At 24.7% G+C, this 26,339-nt stretch overlaps 2 protein-coding genes and 1 long non-coding RNA gene across 8 annotated transcripts in view; 1 reads left to right on the forward strand and 2 right to left on the reverse strand.

Annotated features, from left to right (window-relative positions):
* The window catches only part of LOC127291689 (uncharacterized), a 114,063-nt gene that overhangs the window by 86,440 nt on the left and 1,284 nt on the right, over positions 1-26,339 (reverse strand). For both annotated transcript variants that reach the window (XR_007844644.1, XR_007844645.1), the window contains exon 4: positions 25,803-25,991. This is a non-coding gene — a long non-coding RNA (uncharacterized LOC127291689). The remainder of the gene's footprint in view (positions 1-25,802; positions 25,992-26,339) is intronic.
* LOC127291678 (putative uncharacterized protein DDB_G0286901) lies at positions 481-4,671 on the forward strand. Of its 2 annotated transcripts, none has more exons than XM_051320900.1 (4): positions 481-636; positions 729-1,446; positions 1,963-2,112; positions 2,304-4,671. In XM_051320900.1, exons 1-4 carry the CDS (start codon positions 604-606, stop codon positions 3,527-3,529), a joined length of 2,127 nt encoding a protein of 708 aa, XP_051176857.1. In that variant the 5' UTR covers positions 481-603; the 3' UTR covers positions 3,530-4,671. The 2 variants fall into 2 exon arrangements, with proteins under 2 accessions (XP_051176857.1, XP_051176858.1); XM_051320901.1 differs by having other exon boundaries at positions 729-1,035.
* On the reverse strand, positions 5,680-21,938 carry LOC127291679 (neuropeptide-like 1). Of its 4 annotated transcripts, none has more exons than XM_051320904.1 (5): positions 21,812-21,938; positions 12,013-12,436; positions 9,954-10,466; positions 8,435-8,597; positions 5,680-6,657 (listed from the first exon to the last, which is right to left on the reverse strand). In XM_051320904.1, the coding sequence occupies exons 1-5, from the start codon at positions 21,884-21,886 to the stop codon at positions 6,450-6,452; spliced, it is 1,383 nt and encodes a 460-aa protein (XP_051176861.1). In that variant the 5' UTR covers positions 21,887-21,938; the 3' UTR covers positions 5,680-6,449. The 4 variants fall into 4 exon arrangements, with proteins under 4 accessions (XP_051176861.1, XP_051176860.1, XP_051176859.1 ...); XM_051320903.1 differs by having other exon boundaries at positions 8,435-8,591; positions 11,785-12,436; XM_051320902.1 differs by having other exon boundaries at positions 11,785-12,436.

The following is a 26,339-nucleotide window of genomic DNA, read 5'->3' on the forward strand; positions in this document are numbered from 1 at the left end:
CACACTGATATGGAGTTCATAAATCTACATTACTTTAAGAGAAAATATTACTGCAAATATTTTGAAAAGGTTTTATTGCAAAATCATTGTTTCAATAAACTAACAAGATAATTTCGGCAAATAATTATAATCTCTTTCTATAATTTACGATGGCTTTGCAAATCGTAAATTTCAATGCCAAGGTTAAATTTTAATAAAATTAATAATCTTTCTATTACTAAATTTAATTATTTTTACCACATTTTCTTTAATTAATTTTAATTTTCATTGTTTAAAAGCAAGGCAAATTGATATAGGTATTAAATATATGTGATAATATAGATAATACTAATTTTTTTAATAATTTTTTTTTTCAATAAAAAATTTATAGTCGATTGCGATTACGGTTTATTAATTTATAATATCGTCTACGAGTGAGGCAGTTAGTTTCCTAGGTTTTTAAATATATTCCGTGGAAATTGCTTATCAAAAATTTATGGCTTTTGATCCACTAATGTAGAAAAAAAGTCTTATCAAACTATCAGCGTCACGATTTTAAATTCTTGCCAACACTCATATATAATGAAAATTTAGAAAGATTTAGATGAATTACATTTACCAGACATGAAGTGCACAGTATTAATTTTTGGTTTTCTGGTAAGTCGTTATATTTTTTAAAAAAAGGTCTAAGTACTGACCCCTCCAATTCTACTAAACTATAATGAAAATATGAAAAAAAAAAATTACAGGTTCTTTGTTCTTTAACTCATTTGGTACAAGGAAATGTTCTCTATAGAAACAAAAGATCAGGACCTCCTCGATTGACACCGTTCATTATTAATAGTTCCGGAAGCCAGAATAGTGGAAACGCTATTTCCAACGGAAATGATGATGTTAGTGGAAATCTTGTGAACGGAAATAGCAATGGAGATAACTCTAATTCCGGAAATATTAATAGACCTAAACCTACCACGTCAACAACTACAACTACTACTACCACAAGTACAACGGAATCAGATTCTGGAACCAGCGGCACTGATGATACCAACAGTTCTGGTAATGATCAAAATAATGCAGATCAAACCTCTCCTCCAACTATAACTGATCTTCCAACTACGACTGATCTTCCAACTACGACTGATCTTCCATCTACGACTGATCTTCCATCTACAACTGATCTTCCAACTACAACAGAGCTCCCAACTTCTACTGATCCTCAACCTTCATCAAACCCCACTGATGATGACTCTTCATCCTCGATAAATTCTGATTCCACTGAAACAACATCTGCCGAAACATCATCAAACTCTCAAGATTCTTCAACTGATCGGGAACCTTCTACTACATCATCTGCCGAATCTTCAACTACTTCGGAGACAGAAACTTCTTCAGATCAGAAATCAACCACTATTACAGATGATGATTCTACATCAGATTCCGAATCAGATGCAACTTCTACAACAGCAGGTACAGACGCAATTACATCATTCTCGAAATCATCATCCACTTCCTTTCCTTTAAGTAATTCGTCACCTATCAATAATAATTCAGATTCTAAAGACAAAGAAACTGGAAATTCTATTGGTACAACTGTAAAAAATGAATCTGACAAACACACAAATTCTGAAAATAATAACAGTAATAACAAAAACACTACGTCTAATGAAAAAGGAAATAAAAAAAATGGAATCGGTGGAATAATTGGCAATATAAGTGACATAATTCACGACATTGTAAACATTGTACTAAAAAATGTTAATAATAATTATTATCAGCTGGAAACGACAAAATCTGATCAACGAAAACTTGAAGAAAAATGAAGAAAAATGAAAATTCGATCTCCACTCAAAAATTCTAAATCACTCTCTTTAAACCAATATCCCAAACATCTTTAAAAAAAATTAAATCTTATCAATGGAATATTATAAAATCTCAATATTATACAAAATTATAATACGCAATGTATTTCTAATTATATTACAGACTCTCCGAGGTTATCACCGTTTATTATAAACAACGCCGGGAGCAACAACAGTGGTAATGCCATTTCTAATGGGAATGACGATGCCGATGGAAACCTGGTAAATGGAAACGGAAACGGCGAAAATCAACATTCTGGAAATATTAATTCTGGTACATATAATATATATCCAAAAGGAAAATAAAAAAGAAAAATATTTAAAAAATTTCTTAGACTATTATTTTTCAACAATTTCTAATAATTATCAATTTAACAATAAGAATTAGTTAATAAATATGAAAAATAAAGTTAAAGTAAAATAATAATAATAAAAATTAATAATAATAATAATACTAAATTCTAGGATCAAGAATTATAACAACTTTCATCATAAACAACTCGGGTGATAAAAATTCCGGTAACAACATAACAAACGGAAATGATGACACTAATGGAAACTTGGTAAATGGAAACGGAAATGGTAACAATACAGAATCTGGAAATATATCCGGACAAAGAAATAAACGAGAATTACAACCTCGAATTATCAATAATTCGGGCGACAGTAACAAAAACAATAACATCAATAACGGAAATGATAGCAGCAATGGAAATTTGATAAATGGAAACGGAAATGGAGAAAATTCCGCCTCGGGAAATATTAATGAAAATAATATTCCTCTAACGCGAATTATAAACAATGCCGGAAGTAATAACAATGATAACAGCATTATCAATGGAAATGACAATTCAACTGGTAATTTGGTAAACGGAAACGGAAATGGTAACAACAATCAAACCGGTAATATTTCCACAAAAAGAAAGAGGCGTCAAATTTCGCGAATTATCAATAATTCCGGTGATAGTAATCAAAAGAACAACATTACAAACGGTGATGACAATTCTAATGGTAATTTGGTAAATGGAAATGGAAACGGTAACAATAATCAGTCAGGCAATATTTCCAGAGGAAAGAGTAATCAATTGTCACGCATTATCAATAATTCGGGTGATAACAATCAAGACAATTCAATCAGTAACGGAAGTGATGACAGCGATGGAAATTTAATCAATGGAAATGGAAATGGAGAAAATTCTAATTCGGGAAATATTCACCAAAAAGATATTCCTCAATCGCGAATTATAAATAATTCCGGTGGTTCAAATAGTATATCAGACGGTGATAATGATATTAATGGAAATTTGGTGAATGGAAATAATAACAAAGATAGAAATAACACTGGTAACATTTTGAAAAATTCACAATCACTCGATCGTATCATTAATAATGCAGGTAACAATAATACAGCGAATAATATTTCCAATGGAAATGACGACTCTAATGGTAATTTGGTGAATGGAAATAAAAATGGTGAAAATTCTAATTCGGGAAATATTGCAAAAAAACGTGATTCCTCTCTATTGCGAATTATAAACAATACTGGTAGTAATAATAATCAGAGCAATATTTCCAATGGTAACGATAATATTAATGGAAATTTGGTGAATGGAGATGGATCAAGTGGATCAAATTGGCACGGACAAGCTGGATCTCTTAATTTAACTTTATCGAGAATTAATAATATATGATATTATATTAATATTAATATAAATCTTCCTTTAAAAAGAGAAAAAGATTCGAATACAAAAAAAATAAATAGAAAAATTAAAAAAATAGATATGTAATGCCTATATATGTAAATATTATTCGTAATAGTTAAATTTTAAAATATTCTGTGATTAATAAAATATTTTCTTTTTTTAATAGAAATAAAGAGTCAATGACTTATCCCGTTTTACTTCAATATTATTATCATTTTTATTGTCATCAGATTATCCACAATTATTGTCAATTTTAAATACATGACGAGGTCATTACAATAAAGGTCGTGCAACACTTTTATTATATGTCATCCACAGCAATAATTATTATTATTATTTTACGAAAGAGAAAAAACACTCTCAATTGGAGTCATTTTCTAAAATTAAAACAACAAAAATTTTTTCTACACTTTTCTAAATTTTAAGGTGTTATTTATTACTAATAAATAAATAAATAATATCATTATAATAGAATATAAAATTAATTATTAATTATATGCTATTAATTAAAAGTTGTATTAATTTTTTGTTATTTAAAAAAGAATGCTGTCTTTATTCTAGTAAATCACTCCCTCTTAATTCAGCAAATATCTTTTTAAATATTTTCATTTTATATAATCTATAGTATTTGAAATTTGACGACACATAAATCTAGTCACTTACGAACTATATATAATCACGTCAAAGGCATAAAAAAGAATTTTTGGATTTTTTTTTTTCTCTAACAGTCAGTGTCTAAACGGACGGTTTTGAAGTTCATTTAAAAAAAAAACAGATTTTTTACATCCGTATTAGGAAAAAGATTATTATTCTTTCTCATATTATTAAAAAAGCATATTTTTCAAAATGTTATATAGATAAAAGTTTAAAAAGATTATTACATATATGTTTAAAATATTAAACATTGTGTATTTATAAGAAAAAAGAAATCTCAATTATAAAATTTTGTTCAGTTAAAAAAATGTACAATAAGAAAATTGCACATTAATTCTTAAAATATACAATATTTTTTCCCCATATTGTACGATATTTATTATAATGTCCAAGAATTCTTTTTACTCTGCAGTTTCATTCGTAGTACATTAAAGTTTTATTTTAGTATATATATATAAATACGGAGATGTCTACATTTTGAAAAATGAAAAAAAAAACCAAAAGAAATGGGTATATTTGAAAAAAAAAACTCTAAATCTGAATTATATAGTGCAAAAAAAGTCATCCACTAATATTAGTAACAACTTTCACTAATATTTAGCCAAATTTTACTATTTGATTTGTATTTTTATAATCACTCTAGTGGAAAAATGATTAAAAATTAGTAGAAATTTTCACTAACTTGAATTATGGATGAATTTTTATTAATTCAGATTTAAAGTGGATTAATACTATCACTAAGTTTAAAATTTTAAGCCGCAATGACTCATTTTATCCAATTTTTTTTACTTTTTTTTGTCTTTGAAACTACTATTAATTACAAACTACGAAGATATCGTCTGATTTTTTTTTTTTATTTTCAATATAATGGGCAAGAGCAAATATGAGAATTCAAAGATATTTTTTGATATACACATCGAAAATTGCTCATTTTTCAATATATAATAATGATATTGTCGCAAAAATGATTTGCGATTTTATAATATTTATATATATATATATATAATGTTTATATGTATAATCTTGATTCTTAACCTCAATATCAATTTGAAAATGTATTACCATGTCCAGATTAACATTTTTATTGTCGATAACGATATAATATATAGAGATGATGCCATATGTTTATATTTATATAATTATTGTATTAAAATGACGTTTTTGAAAATGTCAAGATCAAACACGTCGCACTTTACAGTCCAAAGAATATTGTGATTATATTTTGTACGGATACTATTGTCCAATTTGTACTGTATTTCAATAGACATTCTCCTCAGTTAAAAAAAAAACAAAAAAATAAATTATTGAAAAAAATAATAATTAAATAAACTAAATGCACTGAAAAAAAAATTTATTTAATTCAAATACCGGTATATTTGGTTATTATCAAATAAATATTTACTTGAATCAAATATATAATATTTGAAGCAAATACCATTTATTTGATTCAAGTAAATATTTATTTGATAATAACCAAATACCCCATTGTTTGAATCAAATAAATTTTTTTTTCAGTATAATGTTAATAAATATTATTATATAATAATTATAATAATATAGTTATAATTATTATTTTAATACAATAATTATAAAAATATTATATAAAAAAGTAAAATAAAATAAAAAAAAAATTAAAACTTAATATCCAAACTTCAACCAGCCCTAAGAACAACTAGAGTAGAAATAATGTCCCCCATTCAAAATATTCATTTTCAAATTAATTTAATAATTATATCTAATAAGATAGTTCAATTATTATGATATGGTACAGTGTAATATCATTCACTTCAATTAAAAAAATTATTGTCTCTGACACAGCTATTCTCAACAGTTGATATAATATGAATATTTCGTATTGTAACAAGAATAGTTGAAAATAGAAAAAAAAACCTTTTTCTTCTTGAAAGATACATTACTGAATTTTCAAATCAAAATCTACCAAAAAAAGCAGCATAAAAATATTCTACATTTTTTTTTTTTAAACTGCAAGTAAAGCCCTCTTTCATTCAATTTCAAAATACTCTCGAGGGGAAAAATTACAGAAACAGGCCGATCGGTAAGAGAGGAAATCCAGAGTCGATAAAAAGTTATAAAACAGAAAACTCCTTCATCGATAAAAAATAAAATGTATTCATCTAATTTAATTGATATAAAGATCTGAGCAATCGACTTAATTGTCCTCTTTTACTGATAAATCAATATATATAAAACGAATAAGCAAAGAAAATAAATCAATCAACTAGCGAAAAACTGATTAATAAATTGAATTGGAATCAATGGGAAATTTATGTCGATAAGGATTATTATTAGCTGTCGATAAGAATGGAAATTTTTTGATGGCGTGACGACAAGCCTCGTACATGGACTGAAGGTAACGTGTTTGTGACCCGAGCCTCGATCTTAACGCCCAAGGCGCCGTGTTGGTGGAGTCGTTGGACGTGGTCCCATCTGCGGAATTCGTCCTGGAATTTACAATTTTTTTTATTATGGCAAAACAATTAAATTAGTATCGACAAAAATTCCTTCTTTCGCACCAATCAAAAACAGAAATACAAAAAGAACAGCCAGAATTAATTGGGGGGGAAAAAAAAAACCACAAAAATGAAAGACTAAAAGAAGAATGAATATCCTTATAAGGGATTTGTACAGAATCCATACAGATGAAACTCAAATAAAGAAAGTTGATAAAAATGAGATAAAATTTTTTATAAAAAAAGCATGCAACAATAAACGCAGAAATACTTTGTACGGGGTAATTTATGTAATATCAATAGAATTGGTAACATTTTACTATAGAGGATAATAAACTAATAAATGACGATTGAAAATGAAATTAGATAAAATAGAAGAATTATTCCAGAAAAAAATAGGGATATAAACGACAAAGATATCACTCATCCTCGCATATAAGTAACTTTAACCTTTTTAGAAAGATAATAGTTTCAATGATAATGAACTGTTGTATTAAAATATCGACATTATTGACAGTTTGTTACTATTATATAGTCACGTCTGATAATTTTCTCTAAAGATTTGTATAAAGATAGTAAACAATAATCATAAGATAAAGTTCATCTGCTTAATGTCATGTAAGAAAATAATTTTTTATAACAAAAAAAAAAAAAATATTTTTTAAAAGTTACAAATCATCATTTTCCGCAGTGAGGGGAGAGAGAGAAACATTAATGAACATCAAGATGTTTCTAATACGACTAATATGTTCTAACAATGATCTATATAGGTACTGTGAAGAAAAAAGTCTATTTAGATTTCATTTTTTATAAACATTCAGGTGATAGAACCAAGAATATTTGTATATTTCCAAAGAAACTCAATTTAAAATGTTTTCTTAATATTAAAAGAATTGCAAATTTTTGTTTAGGATGAAAAATATAAAAAACATCATAAAATTGGAATTCCAATAAATTTCATCTTTTGTACTTGATACCAGAAATATAAAATTGTAAAAAAATAAAATTAAAAAAAAAACAGTATTTTTTACTAATAAAAAAAAATGTTCCTTTCTAGCCCATTTCTAGTATCTAGCACATTGAGATAAAAATTTACACATCAAACAAATTTCTAAAGAAAATTCTAGAGGAACATTTAAACACCTATCTACGTGAAGATTCGAGAAGGCATTTTCTAATCAACATATATACTTTTCTATTTATCTTTTATCACTTGGCTGATTAATAAAACGCTTAATTATGATGGAGGAGCTTACTACACAATAGTAAACAGACACTACGTTACTACTATTATATAAGGATATAAGAAAAAATATAAATGAAAAAACAATTATTGTCAGTTTCACATAATTTTAGATTCCATATTTAAAAAAAAATGACTCAACTAAATAATAAACAAACAATAAAAATTAACACAAAAAAAATTTTAAATAAATCTTAAAATATTAAACTTTTTTAGAATTAATAAAATTAAATAACTTTTTTTTCTCATTCAGTGATAAAAAGAGCATCCCACACGTGTTCTTATAAGTCAACGAGATAAGAATCTTATCATTTCCACAAAGATGAAAAAAAAGTACTCATTGACTTATGCGTCTTTTTTCTCGGTACGTGTTTTATTTTATCACTGATTTTTGAAAAAAAAACTATAATAATTCTTTCTTAAAAAAGATAAAAATCACACGTTTGCGGAAATCTGAAATTATGTGAAAAAGACGAGTGTGTGTGTGTGTGTATGTGTATTTCCTGAGACCTATAGTGGTCTGACCTGGAGACAAGATATCTTGGGGAGCGAGAAAATCGAGTTGCTCTTAAAGTCGGCAACCATCCGAGACGAGCTAGTGCTCCAATATGTCTTTTAGTTGGTTGAAGCAAGTTGTCATATACCTTCCTGGTATCACTGCCCTGCATCTCCATCACAGGACCTGCTCCTAACACCAGTTGGAATAATCTTTCAAAGCAAACCTATCGACTATATATATATATATATGTATATACAATATATGTGATAAACTGATAAAGGAATAGCTCAAAAGAGAAATAAGGAGCAAGAGAATGAGAAATAGAGGCTGGGAGATAAAAGAGGGTGGAAAATACACAATGAACACATTGGATCAATATTGAGCATTATTGTTTTTAGTCCCTATAATGACAATTGTTGCATCAACATTATTCTTATATATTCATGTAGCATTACACTATTGTAAAATAAAAAAATTTTTAATTATAGCTAAATTTAATTAGCTAAACTTATTTATCATTTAATTGCCTTTTTTATTCTGCTAAAAAAAATGCCAAAAATTTTCAAATATTTCTTTAATTAATTACATACACTGAGAAAATTATGCTGTTGAATAAACAGCATTTCTGCTAAAGGCATCAAAATTATTGATTCAAAAGCATATTACAATCTATATTATATTTTCAAAAATTCTAATGCTTTTGAATTAGAATTTTTATGCCTTTAGCAGAAATTTTGATTTAATAGCATATTTTTCTCAGCACAGAAAATTAAAAGGCATTAAAATAAGCTTATTATTTTAATCCAATTTTGCTTATTTTAATCCATTTTGGTATTAAAATAAGCAAAATTGAATTAAAATAATAAGCGTTGCTTATTGCCTTTTAATTTTCTGTGAGTGTAATTATCCCTTTTTTATTACATTATATTACACTAAAACCCTGGTGTTGTGTGCCTTTTTTCAAAAATACAAAACTCATTAAGCAAATTAAAAATTCAGATAAAATTTTTATACACGCTAAAAAATCTTCACCTAAATCAGCGATATATTTCACTAAAATAGCAAAAGTTTTCGCTATTCTAGAAAAATATATCGCTGTTCCAGATGAAGATTTTTTTGCGTGTATTTTCTTTTACATTTGTATGCCAATAACCACAAAAGCAACAAAAAATTTTCTTTTTGGAAATTATATTTCTAATCACGTAGTAGTATTTTTAAAAGCCTCATAAAAAAAACGACAAAACCACAAAATTTATATCTTCAACGAAAAATAGAACCAAAAATTCACTGAAAAAAGCAAAATCAAGAAGAAAAAACAACGTAGAAAAAGCGTCAGCAAATAAAATACAAGAAATCATAAAAGGACAAAAAAAAACGAAACTAAAAATCAACGGTATTTTATAATGAATAAACAAATCTTTTAAATAAGCTACCAAAAACCACTAGCATTTGTAAAAAATTAAATAATTTTTTTTTTAATGCAAACAAAATTATTGCCAACTATACTATTGGAAGAATTTCAATTTTCAAAAACAAAAAACTCACCCATGAACCTCTTCTCTGTTTTGGGATATTGTTCAGCGAGGGCTTCCAAAAGCTCCTCATAATCGAAAACATTATTATTTTGCATGACCGGTAATGGATATTCATCACTGAAATCAATTTGCCTCTTCGGCCTTCTTACATTCTTATTTTTTGCAAGATAACTTAAAATGAGGGGCATTTTTGATCTACCAGAACGTTTATGTACAGTGGGCCATGCTCGATTTTTCGATAAAGATGCAACATTTCTTTTTTCCTCATTTTCAATTTCATCATCAAATGGTAAATTCCAAAATCTTAATAATGCTCGCTTTCGTCCTGTACCAGCTGGCATTGGCGGTAATGCAAAATCTCTCGCTAATGACGCAATATTACGTTTACCACCGTAACTCCTCATAAATGATGCTAAATTACGTTTTTCATACGATACTGGCGATTCCGTCAAAAAATCACTAAAATTTCGCTTTCCTCCAGGAAGGGCGTAATCTCTTGCTAATGATGCCAAATTTCTCTTGCCTGAGAAATACACAATTTAATTTTTAATAACAATTAGAAAAAACTAAACCCTAATATACACAAAATCAAATCACTTCTACCATACATCTACATTTTAAAAACTTTCAAGATTTTTAAGAAATATTTTTAAAAAAAAATATTTTTCATTCTTTTAGAATCTATTAAAACTCATGGTAATTGATACAAAATTTAATAAAATCTCCATATTTCTCAAGGTAACACAAGTCAGTTTCTTAGTTGATGCACCATTTCTCAATGAATCGATCGAAAATAAAGTAAGTTTGTAAATAGGTTATAGTTTAATTTTCTTGAAATGTCAAACGCATTATAACGAAAGTGACTTGATGCTAATTATTTATAATAAATTCATATTAAAAAATATTACAAAATATGGAGTAATAATTTTTAACAAAAAATAGTAAAAATTTTAACAATATAAAATATTTATAATTTAGCAAAATTTTCTTAAAGAATCTATTAAAATTCTTAAAATGCATTTTTGTTATAATAAATTTCCAAATTTTAATGTAAACTTTAGTTCAGAATTTTTTTTTCTCTTTTTTTTTAGAAATTGACTCTAATTTATAAACAACTATATTTTAACAAAAAAAAACATGCGCACGGTGTTGCGGGTTACACCATCCAATTCTCATGCAAATCACTTGAAAAACGTTTGCTTATAAAAACGTGCATGACTAAAAATAAATATTTCCAATAAATTTAAATAAATTGTCACTCTCAACACGTTCACGTCTACAATTTTTATAAACACAATAAACGAGCTTGCAAACTTGATAAATTCTATGAATAAAAAAAAAAAACAACGCGAAATCCTCTAAAAAAAAAAAACTACTAATTATTACACTAAATGCACATAGTTGAATTCAAAAATTATATATTCTCTCACAATTTTTCTTGTATCTCATCCGAAAATTATAAAAAAAAAAAGAACTAATAATTGTTTCTTTCTTTTGACCTTTACTACACTGAAAAAAAATTTATTTGATTCAAATACTCAATTATTTGAGTATTATCAAATAAATATTTATTTGAACCAAATAATTTTTATTTGAATTGTATTTGAACCAATAATTTTTGTATTTGAAACAAATACCATTTAATTGACTCAAAAAATAATTATTTGATACAAATAAATATTTATTTAATAATAGTCAAGTAATCGAGTATTTGAATCAAATAAATTTGTTTTTCAGTGTACAAAAAAAAAAAAAATGAAATAGGAGAAAAAAAGTGGAGGTTAAAATTTGAATTAATTTGCACATTTAAAGTGAAATGAAAACTAGTCTAATTAACTAACCATAAGATGGTAAATTTGATTCCCTGGCTAAAGAAGCAATATTTCGTTTATCCTGTCCATAATCCCTTTCTATCGCCTCAAAGTCAATTTGTCCGTTAGGAAGTGAATATTCCCTAGCAACAGCATGCACATTTTTCTGATCATTTTTATGGAGAATTTTCAAAAGCAGATCTAAAGTTTCATTATCAAATTCAGAAGCCTCATCATTATTTATTCCATCTTCCCCACCTTCGCCATCAGTTGGTCCATTCCCAACTTCATCGCCTTCCTGATCCTGTGTTACTGTTGGCATATCATTATTTTTTGCAAGAATTGCCAAACTTCGTTTAATATCAGCATCTTGATATGATTCAAATGGATTTTCAAGAATTTTCAATGCCCTTGCAACTGCACTCAAATGACCTCGCATAGCTGGATTTCTAAATAATTCAAGATAAACGGCTGCCGGAAGACAAATTTCACCATCCTCACTATCTTCTAAATTCATTGCTTTCCAATTATCCATTTCATCACGATTTTTTGATTCCTGAATTAATCCCGCTGTTCTTGAATACGCGGCCAAATTTGAACTAACTTCCGGAAGACGTAGAAGGGCCAAAAATGTTTTTTTCGGTAAACATCCGCTAGTAGCTTCGTCATCTTGACATGTTACCTAATATAAATCATTAACATAGATTTTTATTTTTTTCCATAAAAAAATCCTGGTCCCAAATTTTATCTAAATTCCTATAATCACTATAATTATTCTTTTCTTCAGTATAAAATATTTCATCCCAAAATGAACAAAATTACTAATTCAGAAATGATTCTGTTTCAAATATGAAAATATAAAGTTATTTTCTATTTATGAAATCAACTTTTATCAAAAAAAAAAAAAATCAGGTTACTCGTTAATACTCATAACACAGATGCTGATGACAGCAGTTACAAACTACGAAAGTCCTCAATATTGTTCTCATGATACAAACATATTACACAAACTGGATTCAACAAATAAATAAATTTTCCCCGCATGAATAACATTAAATTGAATAATTAACAGAAATTAATATTTTAATTCTTAATCTCTTAATTAATATATAAATAGTATAACAATTTTCTCCCTAATTTATACACTGGAAAAACAATTTATTTGATTCAAATACCACCGGTGTATTTGGTTATTATCAAATAAATATTTACTTGAATCAAATACATTTTTTTTCAGTGTATATAAAATTATAGACAGATTTTCATTGAAAATTTTACTTTAAATTTTATTGTAAAAGTTTTCGCAAATACTCGAGCATTTTAATACCTAATAATTAAAATGCGATCAAAATTAATGGAGCTCTTGAAAATAATTTTATCGCATTTTATCGATTTCAATAAAACTTGGTAACACACTCACGCGTTTTAATATCCACATTACTGTGTTTTTAACGGTCTCTCTTTTGCATAAAAGATAATAAAAAAGAAAACAAAGAATAGAAACAAATTAATTAAAAATCCTTTCCAATGAGTAAAGAAAAAATATATAATTAAACTCTTTAAAGTACAGTTGTCTTTGAATTAAAAAATTTGTTAGCTTCCTCATCAATTTAGTCATAAAAATAACATTAATTAAAATCATTAAAAAAAAAATTTATTACAATCATAAAATTCAGTTAAATTTTGAAAATATTAGTAAAAATTAAATCGAACTCACGGATCTATTTATCCTAAAATATTTGAGAAAAATGTTGAGATAAAAGTTGAAATTAAAAAGTTTGGAGTAGTTTTGCTTGAAATTATCACATAGTTTGACAAAAGTATTTAATTTAAAGTTCCTATAGATCATAATGAATTATTACGAGTTGTCATATTGTCGTCTCGAAACGAACATTAAATTAGCAACGATCTGCCTCAAATGCGATTTTGCGCGTGACATTTGAACGTCAGACACAGCTACGTCAATTTTATGCATACGCACAGGTGGAAATGATAATTATAATATATAACACCATAAACATTAATATATATATATGCAAATTAATAAAACTAAATTATCAAATTTTTAATTTTCATTAAAAATTATTTAATTAATTTTATAATTCTCAAAGTGCTTGCAAAAATTTATTTTGTTATTTTGTCATATCAGCGTTATATTGAAAGTTGAAGGATTCAGGGATCGTGACAGCTACATGACTTAATTATGGATAAGATAACATTAAATTGATTCACTTGTTCATCATGTCTCATTAAATGATTAGAATTTTTGATTTGACCATAGAATATAAAATATATATTTAAAAAAAAATTTAATAATACACAAAAATGCAAAAGTTAACCAAAAAAATATATAAATAATAATTAAAACTGTTTTATTTTTTAATTAAAAATTTTTACATTAAAAAAATTGTTACTTTTTATTAAAAAATTAAATTCATAATTTTTTTCAATAAAATAGGAATGAGTCAAAAATTTTGAACGTTCAAATGAAATTTTTGAAACTTCTTTAAGTACGAATTTTATTACAAAATATTGTTTTTAAATATCTAGAAAGAAATTATTAATTTAATATTTCTTTAATTTACTGCTTTATTTTACATTGACATTATAATTTTTAAAAAAATTTATAGATTGAAAAAAATATTTTATTCATTTTTGAACGTTCAGAACTTTTGGCTCATAAAAATGAAAAAAATTGTTTTCTAAAAACATTTGATTTATTCAATTGTTTATGCCGATTTAACAAAATAACAAGTAAATTAATAGAATGCACGAGATGCATTTCAAATTACATTTCTAGACAGATATTCAGAAAATCCATTTCCTAAACTTGACTATTATATAGCTTCCCATTTGTTACGCTTTACGGCGTTAGTAACAAACTATCAGCTAAGAAGCTTTATAGTTTACTGTATCCTTTCACCTTTAACAGTATGAAATTCCTCTCGTTGTATGTTTCGTATAATATTTTCTTCATTTAATCCTTTGAGACTCAAATTTTTTATGCAAAAGGAAAAACAATGTTTTTTCATTATTATTATTATTATTAACAACTTTATGATCTAAAATAATAAAATATTTGAAAAAACAAATTTTTCCCTTTTTAATAATTTTTAATATAAAAACTAATTAAAAATTTTAAAAACAAGAATTTTGAATAAGAAATTTAATTGTAAAAATATTTCAATTTAAACATAAATTCACAAAATGATGAAAGCATATTTCCAATTGAATATTAATTGATGAAATGGAAATTCCAATAAACTGTAGAAACTGCATTAAACTCTCATTTAAATGACAATGATGGAAGAAACAAAAGTAAAAATTGATTGTATCATTGAAAAAAAAAAATTTTACTAGAAAATTAAATTACTGATATATATTTTGCAAGCACTTTGTTATTTTCATTTCTTTAATTACCGCATCATGGCCAATTAATAAACTATTATTTTATTTTTTTAACTATTAATTTCTTAATATTTAAATTTTTAAGCATATTTATTAAATTTATAATATATATTAATTACCAGAAATTATAGAAAATTCATAAAATATATCTCTATGATAAACTATATACATATAGTATATCTGTATGTGAGTTAATCTTCAATGATTTATGAATGTCGAATAAAAAACTTTTTTATGAAACGATTATGTTCGCTTCACTGCTTCTAAACACATATGATGCGCATAAAGCAGAAATTTAATCGAAAATTTCTAAATACAAATCGAACGACGTGATAAAATATATCAAAAAAAAAAAATGCATAACAATTTAATGCTTTTATATTATCTGTAGAAATTTTTTTTCATTTAATAAACCTTTTTTGTAAAATAAATTTATTAATTTTTCTCAATTTGCGTCGGATCCACGTTTTTTTTTTTTTTTTAATGGGTACAGATGTCATCTGTCCGTTTCTAAAAATAAACAAACTGTCCAGAAAAAAAGAGGAAAAAAAAAAAATAGTGAAAAATCATGGAGATCGTCAACCTATTTCACTAAACAACCTTTTGACAAGAACGTGACAGGAATTTTGATAACTTTCAACCATAAAAAATAACATTTTTCTCTCTTAAAACTGCAAAAATCTATTTTATCCTTTTTGAAAAAAGACATTCTCATTTATTATTGCTTTTAATTAAATTTTTGTAAAAACAAAATTTTCCAATTTTTATTAATAAAAAATTAAAAAAATATTTCATTCACTTAAATAAACCGTAAAAATTTAATAAATATATGTATTTTTTTTCAATATAAAAAAAAATATTCTAGAAGATAATTGTTTCTGACCAAGAATATGGATGTTCCACTTAATGTAGAACGTTTTTCAGTGAAAAGAGAAAGTTTCGCTCAGACAATGCGCTAAGTGTCTGACCAAACACTGAGATTTCTACTTAAAGTCTCTTTTCCAATAGAACAAGCAACTTTTATTATTCAGGAAGAAAAAAATTATTTACATTACAAATGTAATTTTTTTTTTTTTTTATTGAAAACAGTATTATTCAGACGACTTATTTCAAATCAATTTTATTGAAGATAGTATTATTCAGATGACATATTTTAAATTCATTTTATTGGAAAAATATTATTCGAATGATTTATTTAAGTGAATAAAATATAATTTTTAAAATAAACTTAATCTTTGAAAATATACTTTAAAAAAAAAACAATTAATGTAAACTTTACATTTACAATCTGAAAATGCAATTAAATTTTACCAAAAATTAAAAATACCTATATGTCAAATATTGAATTTAATTAAATCTAAATTATATCCATAAAAAAATTTTTATTAACGAAAAGAATTTAATTTTGTTAAAGAAGTTTAATTTTACAACAGAATTTAATTTTATTAAAGAAAAAAAAAATTTAATTTCGTTTAAGAAGAAAATTCCAAATTTTTTAACATTCGTACAAACGAGTATATTTTTTCATAGGATTCAAATAATATTCCACAGAGAGATATGAAATATAAAAGTATCGTCGAAAATAAAATTAATTTTTGAAAATTAACATAACAGAGAAATAAATAATTGAAAAATCAAAAAATTCTCTCATTGGAGGAGACTTCAACGCCAGTAGAATAATCAACATAAGAGAAATATGTAAGAATATAGAAGAAAAAAAGAAATGAAAAGGAAAATAATAAAAAGTCAACGATTCCTTTACAAAAGTATAACGGAGAGAATAAAAAATAAAAAGTCGAATTTCCACAATTCACACAAAATCTAATAAGAAAGAGGAAAAAAAAATCATAACAGAGAAATAAAATTAATTGGTCGTAAACAGTTAAAAAAAAAAATAAATAAATGATACAAGTTAAGAAAAAGTATCTAATGACAGAATAGCGCGAGACTTTACGTTCCGTTGACTTTGACCCAATTGGTTTCCGATCATTGACGATACGTCTTTTTGAAATCTATGGGAGTACGATCCATTTTGCAAGCACGTATGCAATGACAACAAAATGAAGGAGGAGATTGGGAACGAAATTCTGAAGAATTCTACTCGTAAAGCACAAACCAACCTTCACTCTTTCTCCAATTCACTCTTTTCCTGACACCGCACACTATTTTAAACTCCCAAATCATGTTTTTTTTTTTATTCTCACAAAAAGTTAACATCGTTTATTGGATTTTTATTCAAATTGTACCGAGAAAAATTCAACTGGTCCCTATACAAGATAAAGCTTCTAAAAAATATCAAAACGAAAACAGAAAAAAAATGACCAAATTTTTTTAAAAACAAAAGAAAATAAAAAAAATTTTAATTATCACAAATTTTGTTTCACTGAAAAAAAAATTTATTTGATTCAAATAATTATTATTTAACTCAATTAAATGGTTTTTGTTTCAAATACAGAAATACAATTTATTTAATTCAAATAAAAATTGTTTGGTTCTAGTAAATATTTATTTGATAATAGTTAAATAATCGAGTATTTGAATCAAATAATTTTTTTTTTAGTGTACTTTTTACTAACTTCAAAAGTTAAATAAAAAAAATTCAAATTAAATTTTTTATACTTATATTATTTATATTAAATTATTTATTTTTAACAACTGAATATGAAAATAAGAGGATAAAAATTATTTTTCACAACAAATCACAAATTGAAAACAAGGAAATAATTCCAATTGATTTATATATTTTTAATCAACTAGCAAATTGTATTTTTATTGAAATACACACCAACTCCCTAAATAAACTTTCATGGACCCTTTTAAGAAAATTATATCTGACACTCTATAAAAAATGATCATTTTTACATCTAAGGACAAATGGACTGAAATTCGTTACGATTGAGAGAAAGTTGATTAATACCGTGAGAGAGAAAAAAAAATACATCAAACCAAAATCAATAATGCTTTTCATCGACATTATATATATAAGTCTTATACAAAAGTTCAAGAAAGCCTTTTAATTTGTCTATCTGATAAAGGAAAAAAGAATTTATGGAATTACTGGTGGAGAATGTCTGCTTACAAAAATTGATTCTTTGGAGAGAGCATTCTGAAGAAAAGAATCTTCTTTTATAACGACAATTTTAATTCATAAAACATTGAATATTCAACGAGAAGAAAAAAAATAAATTCTCATTTTTATGACTAAATTAAATTTTTAATTTATAAACGCATTAAAATTAAATAACTGAAAACTAATCACTAAATAAAATTTTACAATTGTTTGCTCAAATCTCTTTTACAAGACTGTCCTTGAAATTGAAAACTGATTGAAAGGATAAATTCCTAATTCAATAACAGATTTCTTTATTGAAAAGCAAAGGTAAAGATATTTTCTCTAAAATAAAAAAAAAAAAGAAAAATACGTTGGATTAAAAATATATTTTTATCATTTTTTTTTACTTTTCATTTACAATTCGAATAATTAAAATATACAAAACTAATTAGCATTTACATACCCATTTTAAAAGCCTAGCACCTCTTTGTTTTTTGTAATTTAAATATACCCCATATTTAAAAAAAAATTTCCTTTTTTAAAAAAAGTTTTTTTTATGGCAAAATAATAAAAATTATAAGAGAATTTTAATGTAAATTTCATTGGTTTCTCTACTTAAAAAAAAAAAAAGATAATAAAGAAAATGTATGTATAAAAGTTTTGAATTATAAACATTTTTAAGAATGGAATATTTAATTTAACAAACTTTTATCATTTTCAAAGTTATATATATATATTTAGTTGTATAATAAATTTGTTAACAATAAATTATTCCGAACAAGCGCACAGTGTGTTTTGTCACTATTCCCATTTTGTAGTGCTTTTCCTCATAAGAATTTTAAACCTGTTTAAATTACGTGACTGGTTTTACGATACGAAACTTACTTTTCTATTGTCTTTAACTTCGTATATATACGGAGCTTCTATTGACGCGTAAGATTATTTAAATTACAAAAAAAAATATTAATTAAACTTTCTCAATAAACTCGTATCCCAAAATTGATTTACACTTATCTCAAAATCCCCGTCCGAGTCAATTATATAGAATATACATTTTTATAACTTATATTTTTACAAAATATAATTTACAATCAAGATCTAAATGATAAATTTTCACTTTCCCCCATCAATTTAAAAACAAAATGCAAGTTCTTCACAAAAACTTTTCGAATTTTCATCTCAACAATTCCTCACATCTTGATAAAACTTTATAAGACTCGAAAAAAAAAAATTCTGGAATAATAATTTTTATAGCTAACTTTGTAAGTTTTATTTTTTGTTTGATATAAGTAATCAAAATGTGTAAAAATTTTAATTTAATTTTAGTTTTGAAATTTTATCTAACTTTCTATTTAAAAAACAAAAAAAAAAAACAATATTCTTTGCGTTTTGGTAAACTTGACCTCTGGTAAATTGTAAGAGGAACAAAAGATAACATGAGAGGCACTTTGTGCATTTAAAGCTGATTACAAAACCACACCGAAAACAAGGTTGGCCAAATTTATGCTGATGAGAGAAACCAACGGGAATTTTCGAAATTTCTCATGCCTAAGGCGATTAAACTTTAAAAAAATCCATCAAATCTAAATAATTTAAAAAGGATGAAAATTTTTTCACTTATATAAAACAATTAAAAAATACTATTAATTTAAATTATAATAATTTAAAATAATATTTATTGTTTAATCACTAAAAAGAGTAAAAAAAAATCCACATCAATTTTCTTCAATTTATGGGAAAACTATGGTAATCATTAGAACTTTATTAATTATTATAAACCTACTAAAATGCTATAATTAAAATTAATAATCCAATAAATATTCTTTTTAAATAGATAAAAATTTATTTTTCCATAGAAAGGAAAAAGCTTCTTAACTTTTATGAAAAAAAAATATAAATCAACTTGAACTTGAATTTACTTATATCCAAATCGACCTAATTAAATCTGAGATTTTTACCTGAACTCACATCGACATAAGTAATGAAAAAAAAAGAAAAGAATTATTATAAATTTAAAATTTATTTTCATTTAAATATTTTTATCTAATATTTAAAGAAGAAATATTATAAAATAGTGAAAAAATCATTTTTATTATAATGACAGGAATTCAAGATTAAAAAAAAAGAAAAATTTAAATAGAACAATTTTCGTGAAGTTGAACTTGGCCGTGTGCAATTGATTTCAATTAATTTCAAGTGTCATCTTTGATTTCTCGTGCTTCACGGACAAATCGAGAAAGGACTCACAACTATCAAGTGGAACCTAAATAGTTTGATTTCTAAATTACACTGCACACACTTTGGATTAAATGACGTAAAACATCAATTTTATATTTATAAAAGAATAAAATTTTTCTATTTTAAAAGTTAAGAAAAGCTATAATAAAATAAAAGTAAAAAGAAATAATTTAATTAAAAATATGAAAATAAAAGAAACATTATTTTTAAGTAAACAAAAATAAAAGTATTTTTCAAAATATAGTAAAATTTATTATAATTAATTCGATTTTGCGCGTCATTAAATAAATTCAAATTTTATCCTATTACTTATTATTAATCTTAATGAATTCACATCTATTATAGAATTTTATTTTTTGTTTGATTAATTCTAACATATTTCGTTTATAGAATTAATTCTCAATACAGTAATTACTCAGAAACTAGCAATTATTTCCAAAAGCAACTGCAAATGATTTGCGAGAACTCTCCAATTGCTTCTATAAATCGGATTAAATAAGACCTTGTGTTCCCCAAAGAGATTATAGTTCCAGGGTCAAACATTAATTTGTAAGTATATAAATAGAAATAATGCAAAAAAAAAATTTTTTTAATTTAATTCACTTTAATAATAATATAATCAATATGTAGTAGACAAACGAAGAAATTTAAAAATGACAAAAAATGTTTATAAAAATACTAGTAAAAACAAATGAAATTTGAAACTATAGATAAAATAAAGATCTCATCCATAATTTGTTTAATAATAATAACTAATCATTTTAATTATAATTATTATTAAATTAAATAAATATTAAATAAGAAGAAAATTAAATTAAGAAAAGTAGCAATCATTTGAGTAATGCTTATGAAAATAGTTGAAGTTTTATATCAACTTTCAAACTGTGTTCTGTGATTAAAAGTCAAAGTTTGTAATTTCTTACTCAATTAAGCTCAAAATGTGTAAACACGCAGTGTAAATTTTGACATTCACCGTAATTAAACTTAAAAAATTTAATCAATCAACTAAAGATAATTAAATTTTTTTTCTATAAATCACAAAATAAAAAAAAAATTGCAATCAACCATTAAATATTTTTTTAAATTTATAATTTCTTTTCTTTTTTTAATTAATTTAAAAAATATTCCTCTCAACAAGTAATAATCTGGGACCAGGATAGCTTCACCTTAACAATTTAAAAGATCAACCCTTTCACCCGTTAAAATTTTTTAACACTTGGCGAAATTGTCTAAATTATTTAATTTAGACTTAATTTAATTAAACTCGTATTGTTTAATAAAATAACAAATATGTATTTAAATAAAAAAAAAAAAATTTTAACAAAAAAAAAAATTGATAGAAAATCAGTCAACTCTCACCGTTGGCCAACGAATCTCGTTGATAGCAGATATGTAGAGAAATAGACTTATCAGATAATTTCGTTTTAGTCCCATGTCCCCTTTCGCGGATAAACAACGAATCTTCGGACACGGCTTTCCAAATGTGAATAAAGTCACGGGGCGCGAAACCGTCCTTTTATAGAAGATATCACACCCCCGCGCAGGCGTTCCACCCCATCTATTATATGAACACGTAAATATACTCCGAAATTCATAATACGTTCAATTGAGAAAAATCCGATTTAGAAATGTGAAAAATTATTAAATTCCAATTAAAGTTTAAAAAAATAGAATAAAAACTTTAAATTAAAATTTTTGAAAAATTAAAAAAAAAAAAATATTTTAATAGAGTCATTGAAAAGCAATTTAAAAGCATAATTAATATTCCCTTTTTTTATATATAGAGGATATATTTCATATTAACTTATAATACCACATAAGTGAAGAAAGTAATAATCACATGAAAAAGTATTTCAAGATTCAATGTAAAATTATTTTCATTCAATCATTTCTTATTCCCCTCACACACTATTTATCCAAAATGCTTTCCACCCTACGATTTTTTCCCCTGTTTTTTTTTTCTTGCAAATTCAAAGGATCATTTTTTTCAGTCTTTTCTAGCTTTTATCATTAATCTTTATTATCGCTCTCGAAATGTTAAGTGTTTTCGAAAAAGCAACCTTATAGTTTTTTTTTTTTTATTTTTATCGTTGAAGAAACGAAAAACAAAATTGGAAATCTAAATTTTTCAAAATACATAATTCAAAAATGTTAAATAGGAAAAAAAGTGAAATTTTTTCTCAATAAAAAATGTCTTCAAAAAATAAAAGATAAACTGAAAGATTATCAAAAGAAAATATTTACAAAAAAAAAACGATGATTTATCTAATCAATTAAAAATTTAGAAAATGGAATCGATCTTGAAAATTCTCATATTGTCACCTGTAATTAAACTATTTCGACAAATCGAAAAAGAAACGGATAAAAAATTCTTCCCTATTCATCACTATGGTTTTTTTTTAATTTAGTAGATGAAATACTGCAGATAAAAATAGAACCGAAACAATTACTTCTAAATGGAAATCTCGAAATGAACCAGAAATATTGCATGTAAACCTTCTATTTTTAGACCAGACTGCGTAATATTACGAACCCTTGAACTCTAGAGAATTTCTATTTTTTACCTTGCTGTTTGTTCCGAATTTTTTACACAGATAAAAAAAAATTAATTAAATTCAAGAGTAATTGTTCCAAAAAAAAATTATTTTTATAAATTCTGCAAATCATATTTCAAAAATAAAAAATAACGTAAAAAAATTGTTAATTCAAATTTGGTTATCAATTTTTTATAATTAAAAAATATTAAAATGATTGATTTTACTATTTTTCCAGGCAATGAAAAGTAATTTTTTTTTAATTTGTCCAAACAGTGCCTCGTGTTTAACATTTATACAAGATGCTTGTACTTTTATATGAAACATGTTTTTTGTAACCTCTCGGTGAATTTTTCAACTTTTTAAATCACAACTGCCCCTTCATAAAATATTTCAGTTGATATATGCATTTTGTTTCATAAATTAAATTTCAGTTTTTGATTAAAATAAAAAAAATTATAATTTTTCAAATCTTATTAAATGTATATGTGTGTAATTTCAATATTTTTTAACTTACACGAAAAAAATGTCTTTTATTTTTTATAAAAATGAAAAACGAATTATTTTCACTGACGTCATATCTACATTAATAGTTTCAGAATAATTTGTCATAAGGAAACGTGTTCCGAGGGTAAAAAAAAAATACTAGTTCTTGGAAAGAGAAAATGTATCAATAGGTATAGTCAAAAAAAAAAAGATTATGGGAGTAAGGTCATTCTGTGCACATCCCACGCTCATTTTCCACAAAATCTGGCTTAAAGGTCGTGGTCATCACAAAATTTCATAAAGGAATTACATTCAAAAAGCAATGACTATATATTCAATATTGCTCGAGAAAATTCAAAAATTTTCAACTTCATTGAAAAATTAATAAACCAGAAAAGGTACAAAAATACAAAATATAAAATAGAATATTATTTCTCTCAGAAACTTATCGAAGAATAAACCACCCGACTTGCACACAAGTAATGTCCTTACGTCAGTGTATAATTGGTTGCCTATATTCGTGTCCCTTTTCATATTATAAACCAAAAAAATTTGATGAAATAAAAATGTTATTTGAAATAATAAGTTAAACTTTTTACTTAATATTCAATTAATGTAAATGAAGAAATTTATCTTTTTGATAAGTGGATAAAATTTTCCAATATAAAAAAAAAGGAGCAATTTTTAATTAAAACAGTTAAATTTTGAAATCGTTTAGAAATAGCAAACAAAAATACTGGAAAGAAGTGAAAAAAATAACACAATTCTCATCCATCATTTTTCCGAGCCAAGGAACTTGCAATTTACAGAACATATCGCATGTATCATGACGTCGAACGATCGGTTTCGCATTTCGATATCATGTCTTTCGGGACTACGAAACGTCAGATATAATTGAACGTATATTTGCCATTTTGAGACTGTAAAAAGATATATACTAGGAGAAAAAAAAAATTTGACGCACAGGAATAGATTTAAAAATAACATCAAGGATCAAATTTTTCGTTGCGAAGATATTATTTTTAGAAAGTTAAGAATTTGTGACGCAACTCCTCTCAAATAACCGATTGATTTTCCTTCCTATCAAAGAAAAAGGGACCTGCTGTCGATATTCGTCACCCTTCAACTTGATAAAGTGTCAAGAGTGAATGCAAAACCTCCATATATATATACACATTTTGAAAAGAGATGATAAAAATTTACAAAATTGAAAAAAAAATTTAATCATACGTCTTTTCGACGATATGGAATTCTTTTTTTTATCAATATTTTATTATATTGATAAATCATGAATAATCAAATGAATAAGTATATTATTTTATAAGGGCAAAAATTCTTGCCAATAAAAATTTAAATTGAAAATTTATCTTGAATTTGAAAGTGAAATTTTTTCAGATAAGTTTTTTTCAATCAAACATTTAATTGTAAATTTCACTTAAAGATGCAAAAATTCAAATTTAAAATTTGAATTACATTTAAATTTAATATTATTCATAACCGGAAAGAAAAGATCATTTTTTTTTAAATTCAAATATTTTTAAATGAACTGTACTAATTATCAAAAATGGAAGATAATTAATTCAACTCATAAACCATGCAAAAGAAAATAATAAAAAACAACATAGTGACGTGTAAAATTTGTAAAAAAAGCATGCAAAAATATATGAAAAATATAATTTATGTAGTTACCAGTAAACGTTGATTTTTATTCGTTTTTGTCAGAACGCAACAACAAAATTACTAATTCCCTGCCTAATAAGAATATATTAAAAAAGATAGCCTAAATCTCAAAAATTCTAAATTCCCTACCTAACAAAACATTTACTATATATTCAACACAGAAGATCTGAAAGAAACTAAAACAATTTAGTAAATAATTTTTTTTAAAGTGATATTAATTATGAAATTAAACTTAATTCAAGTACAAATGGTAATTTAATATTTAACAAAAAAGAAATGTTAGCAAAAGTGAAAGAAAATAAAAATATTTAAATTTCTTTTTCAATTATAATAAAAAGAATTCAAATAAAAGGAAAAATTAATTTTAAAATGTGAAAAATAGACATTTAAAAATATAAAAAATATAAAACATTGTAATAAGATAAATTTTGAAATTTAATTAACACTGGTATAATTACTAATTTCAAAAATAATAAATGTAAAAATCAAAATATTAATTAACAATCTTGTTCTTTCTCATAAATTTTAATTATTTTATTTAATATTGATATTAAATAATTAATTTTCTAAATTACAATTTAACATGAATGATAATTTAGTATTTTATACCAGTGATGTCACTATGTTGTCAAAAAATAAAATGCACTCACCGATCGTGGAGTCAAACGTTGATGGGACAGCAGTGCAGCATTTTCCTGGGACAAACTTCAAGGAGCGTAAGATTCTGCATCTTTGATGATGACGATCCTTTACTTTTGACAAAGAAGAGGGCCATCACGATGATTCCCTTTTGCTATCTTGTTATCCGCTTTTTGTAATTTCGATGTTTGAAAATGTACCTAAAAAAAATAAATTCTTAACAAAAAAGTACTAAAAAAAATTGTACAGAAAGAACATTAAATATTTTGTACATTATTAAATATATCTTGTGATTTCTTCATTTGTAAAGTGAAATGTTTTTAATGTTAAATTAAATATTAAATTTCGTTTTTTAATTTGAAGTTGAAAATGTTAATTAATTGTTAAAAATCTAAATTAAAATAAAATTATATTTATAACTGAATTTTTCTGCATGAAAAAAAATTTCATTGCAAATATAAAATTCTATGAGCTTCTAGTAGCACTTATTTATTTAAGTCCTAAAAATACAAAATTATTAATATTTTGCAATGTAAATGTTAAATATT

Source organism: Leptopilina boulardi, unplaced genomic scaffold, assembly GCF_019393585.1.
Source record: "Leptopilina boulardi isolate dan_hultmark-lab unplaced genomic scaffold, ZJU_Lbou_2.1 LbouV2_150, whole genome shotgun sequence".
NCBI classification, from domain to species: domain Eukaryota; kingdom Metazoa; phylum Arthropoda; class Insecta; order Hymenoptera; family Figitidae; genus Leptopilina; species Leptopilina boulardi.

Excerpts from the sequence above, each read along its gene's own strand:
- LOC127291679 (XM_051320902.1), bottom strand. The coding sequence starts at position 21,886 with ATGGGACTAAAACGAAATTATCTGATAAGTCTATTTCTCTACATATCT. Across the intron at positions 12,437-21,811 it reads ACGAGATTCGTTGGCCAACG|GTAACATGTCAAGATGACGA; the intron begins GTGAGAGTTGAC and ends GATTTATATTAG. Across the intron at positions 8,598-9,953 it reads AACAGAGAAGAGGTTCATGG|GAGCAGGTCCTGTGATGGAG; the intron begins GTGAGTTTTTTG and ends AACTGGTGTTAG.
- LOC127291678 (XM_051320900.1), top strand. The coding sequence starts at position 604 with ATGAAGTGCACAGTATTAATTTTTGGTTTTCTG. Across the intron at positions 1,447-1,962 it reads TGCAACTTCTACAACAGCAG|ACTCTCCGAGGTTATCACCG; the intron begins GTACAGACGCAA and ends ATTATATTACAG. Across the intron at positions 2,113-2,303 it reads TTCTGGAAATATTAATTCTG|GATCAAGAATTATAACAACT; the intron begins GTACATATAATA and ends ACTAAATTCTAG.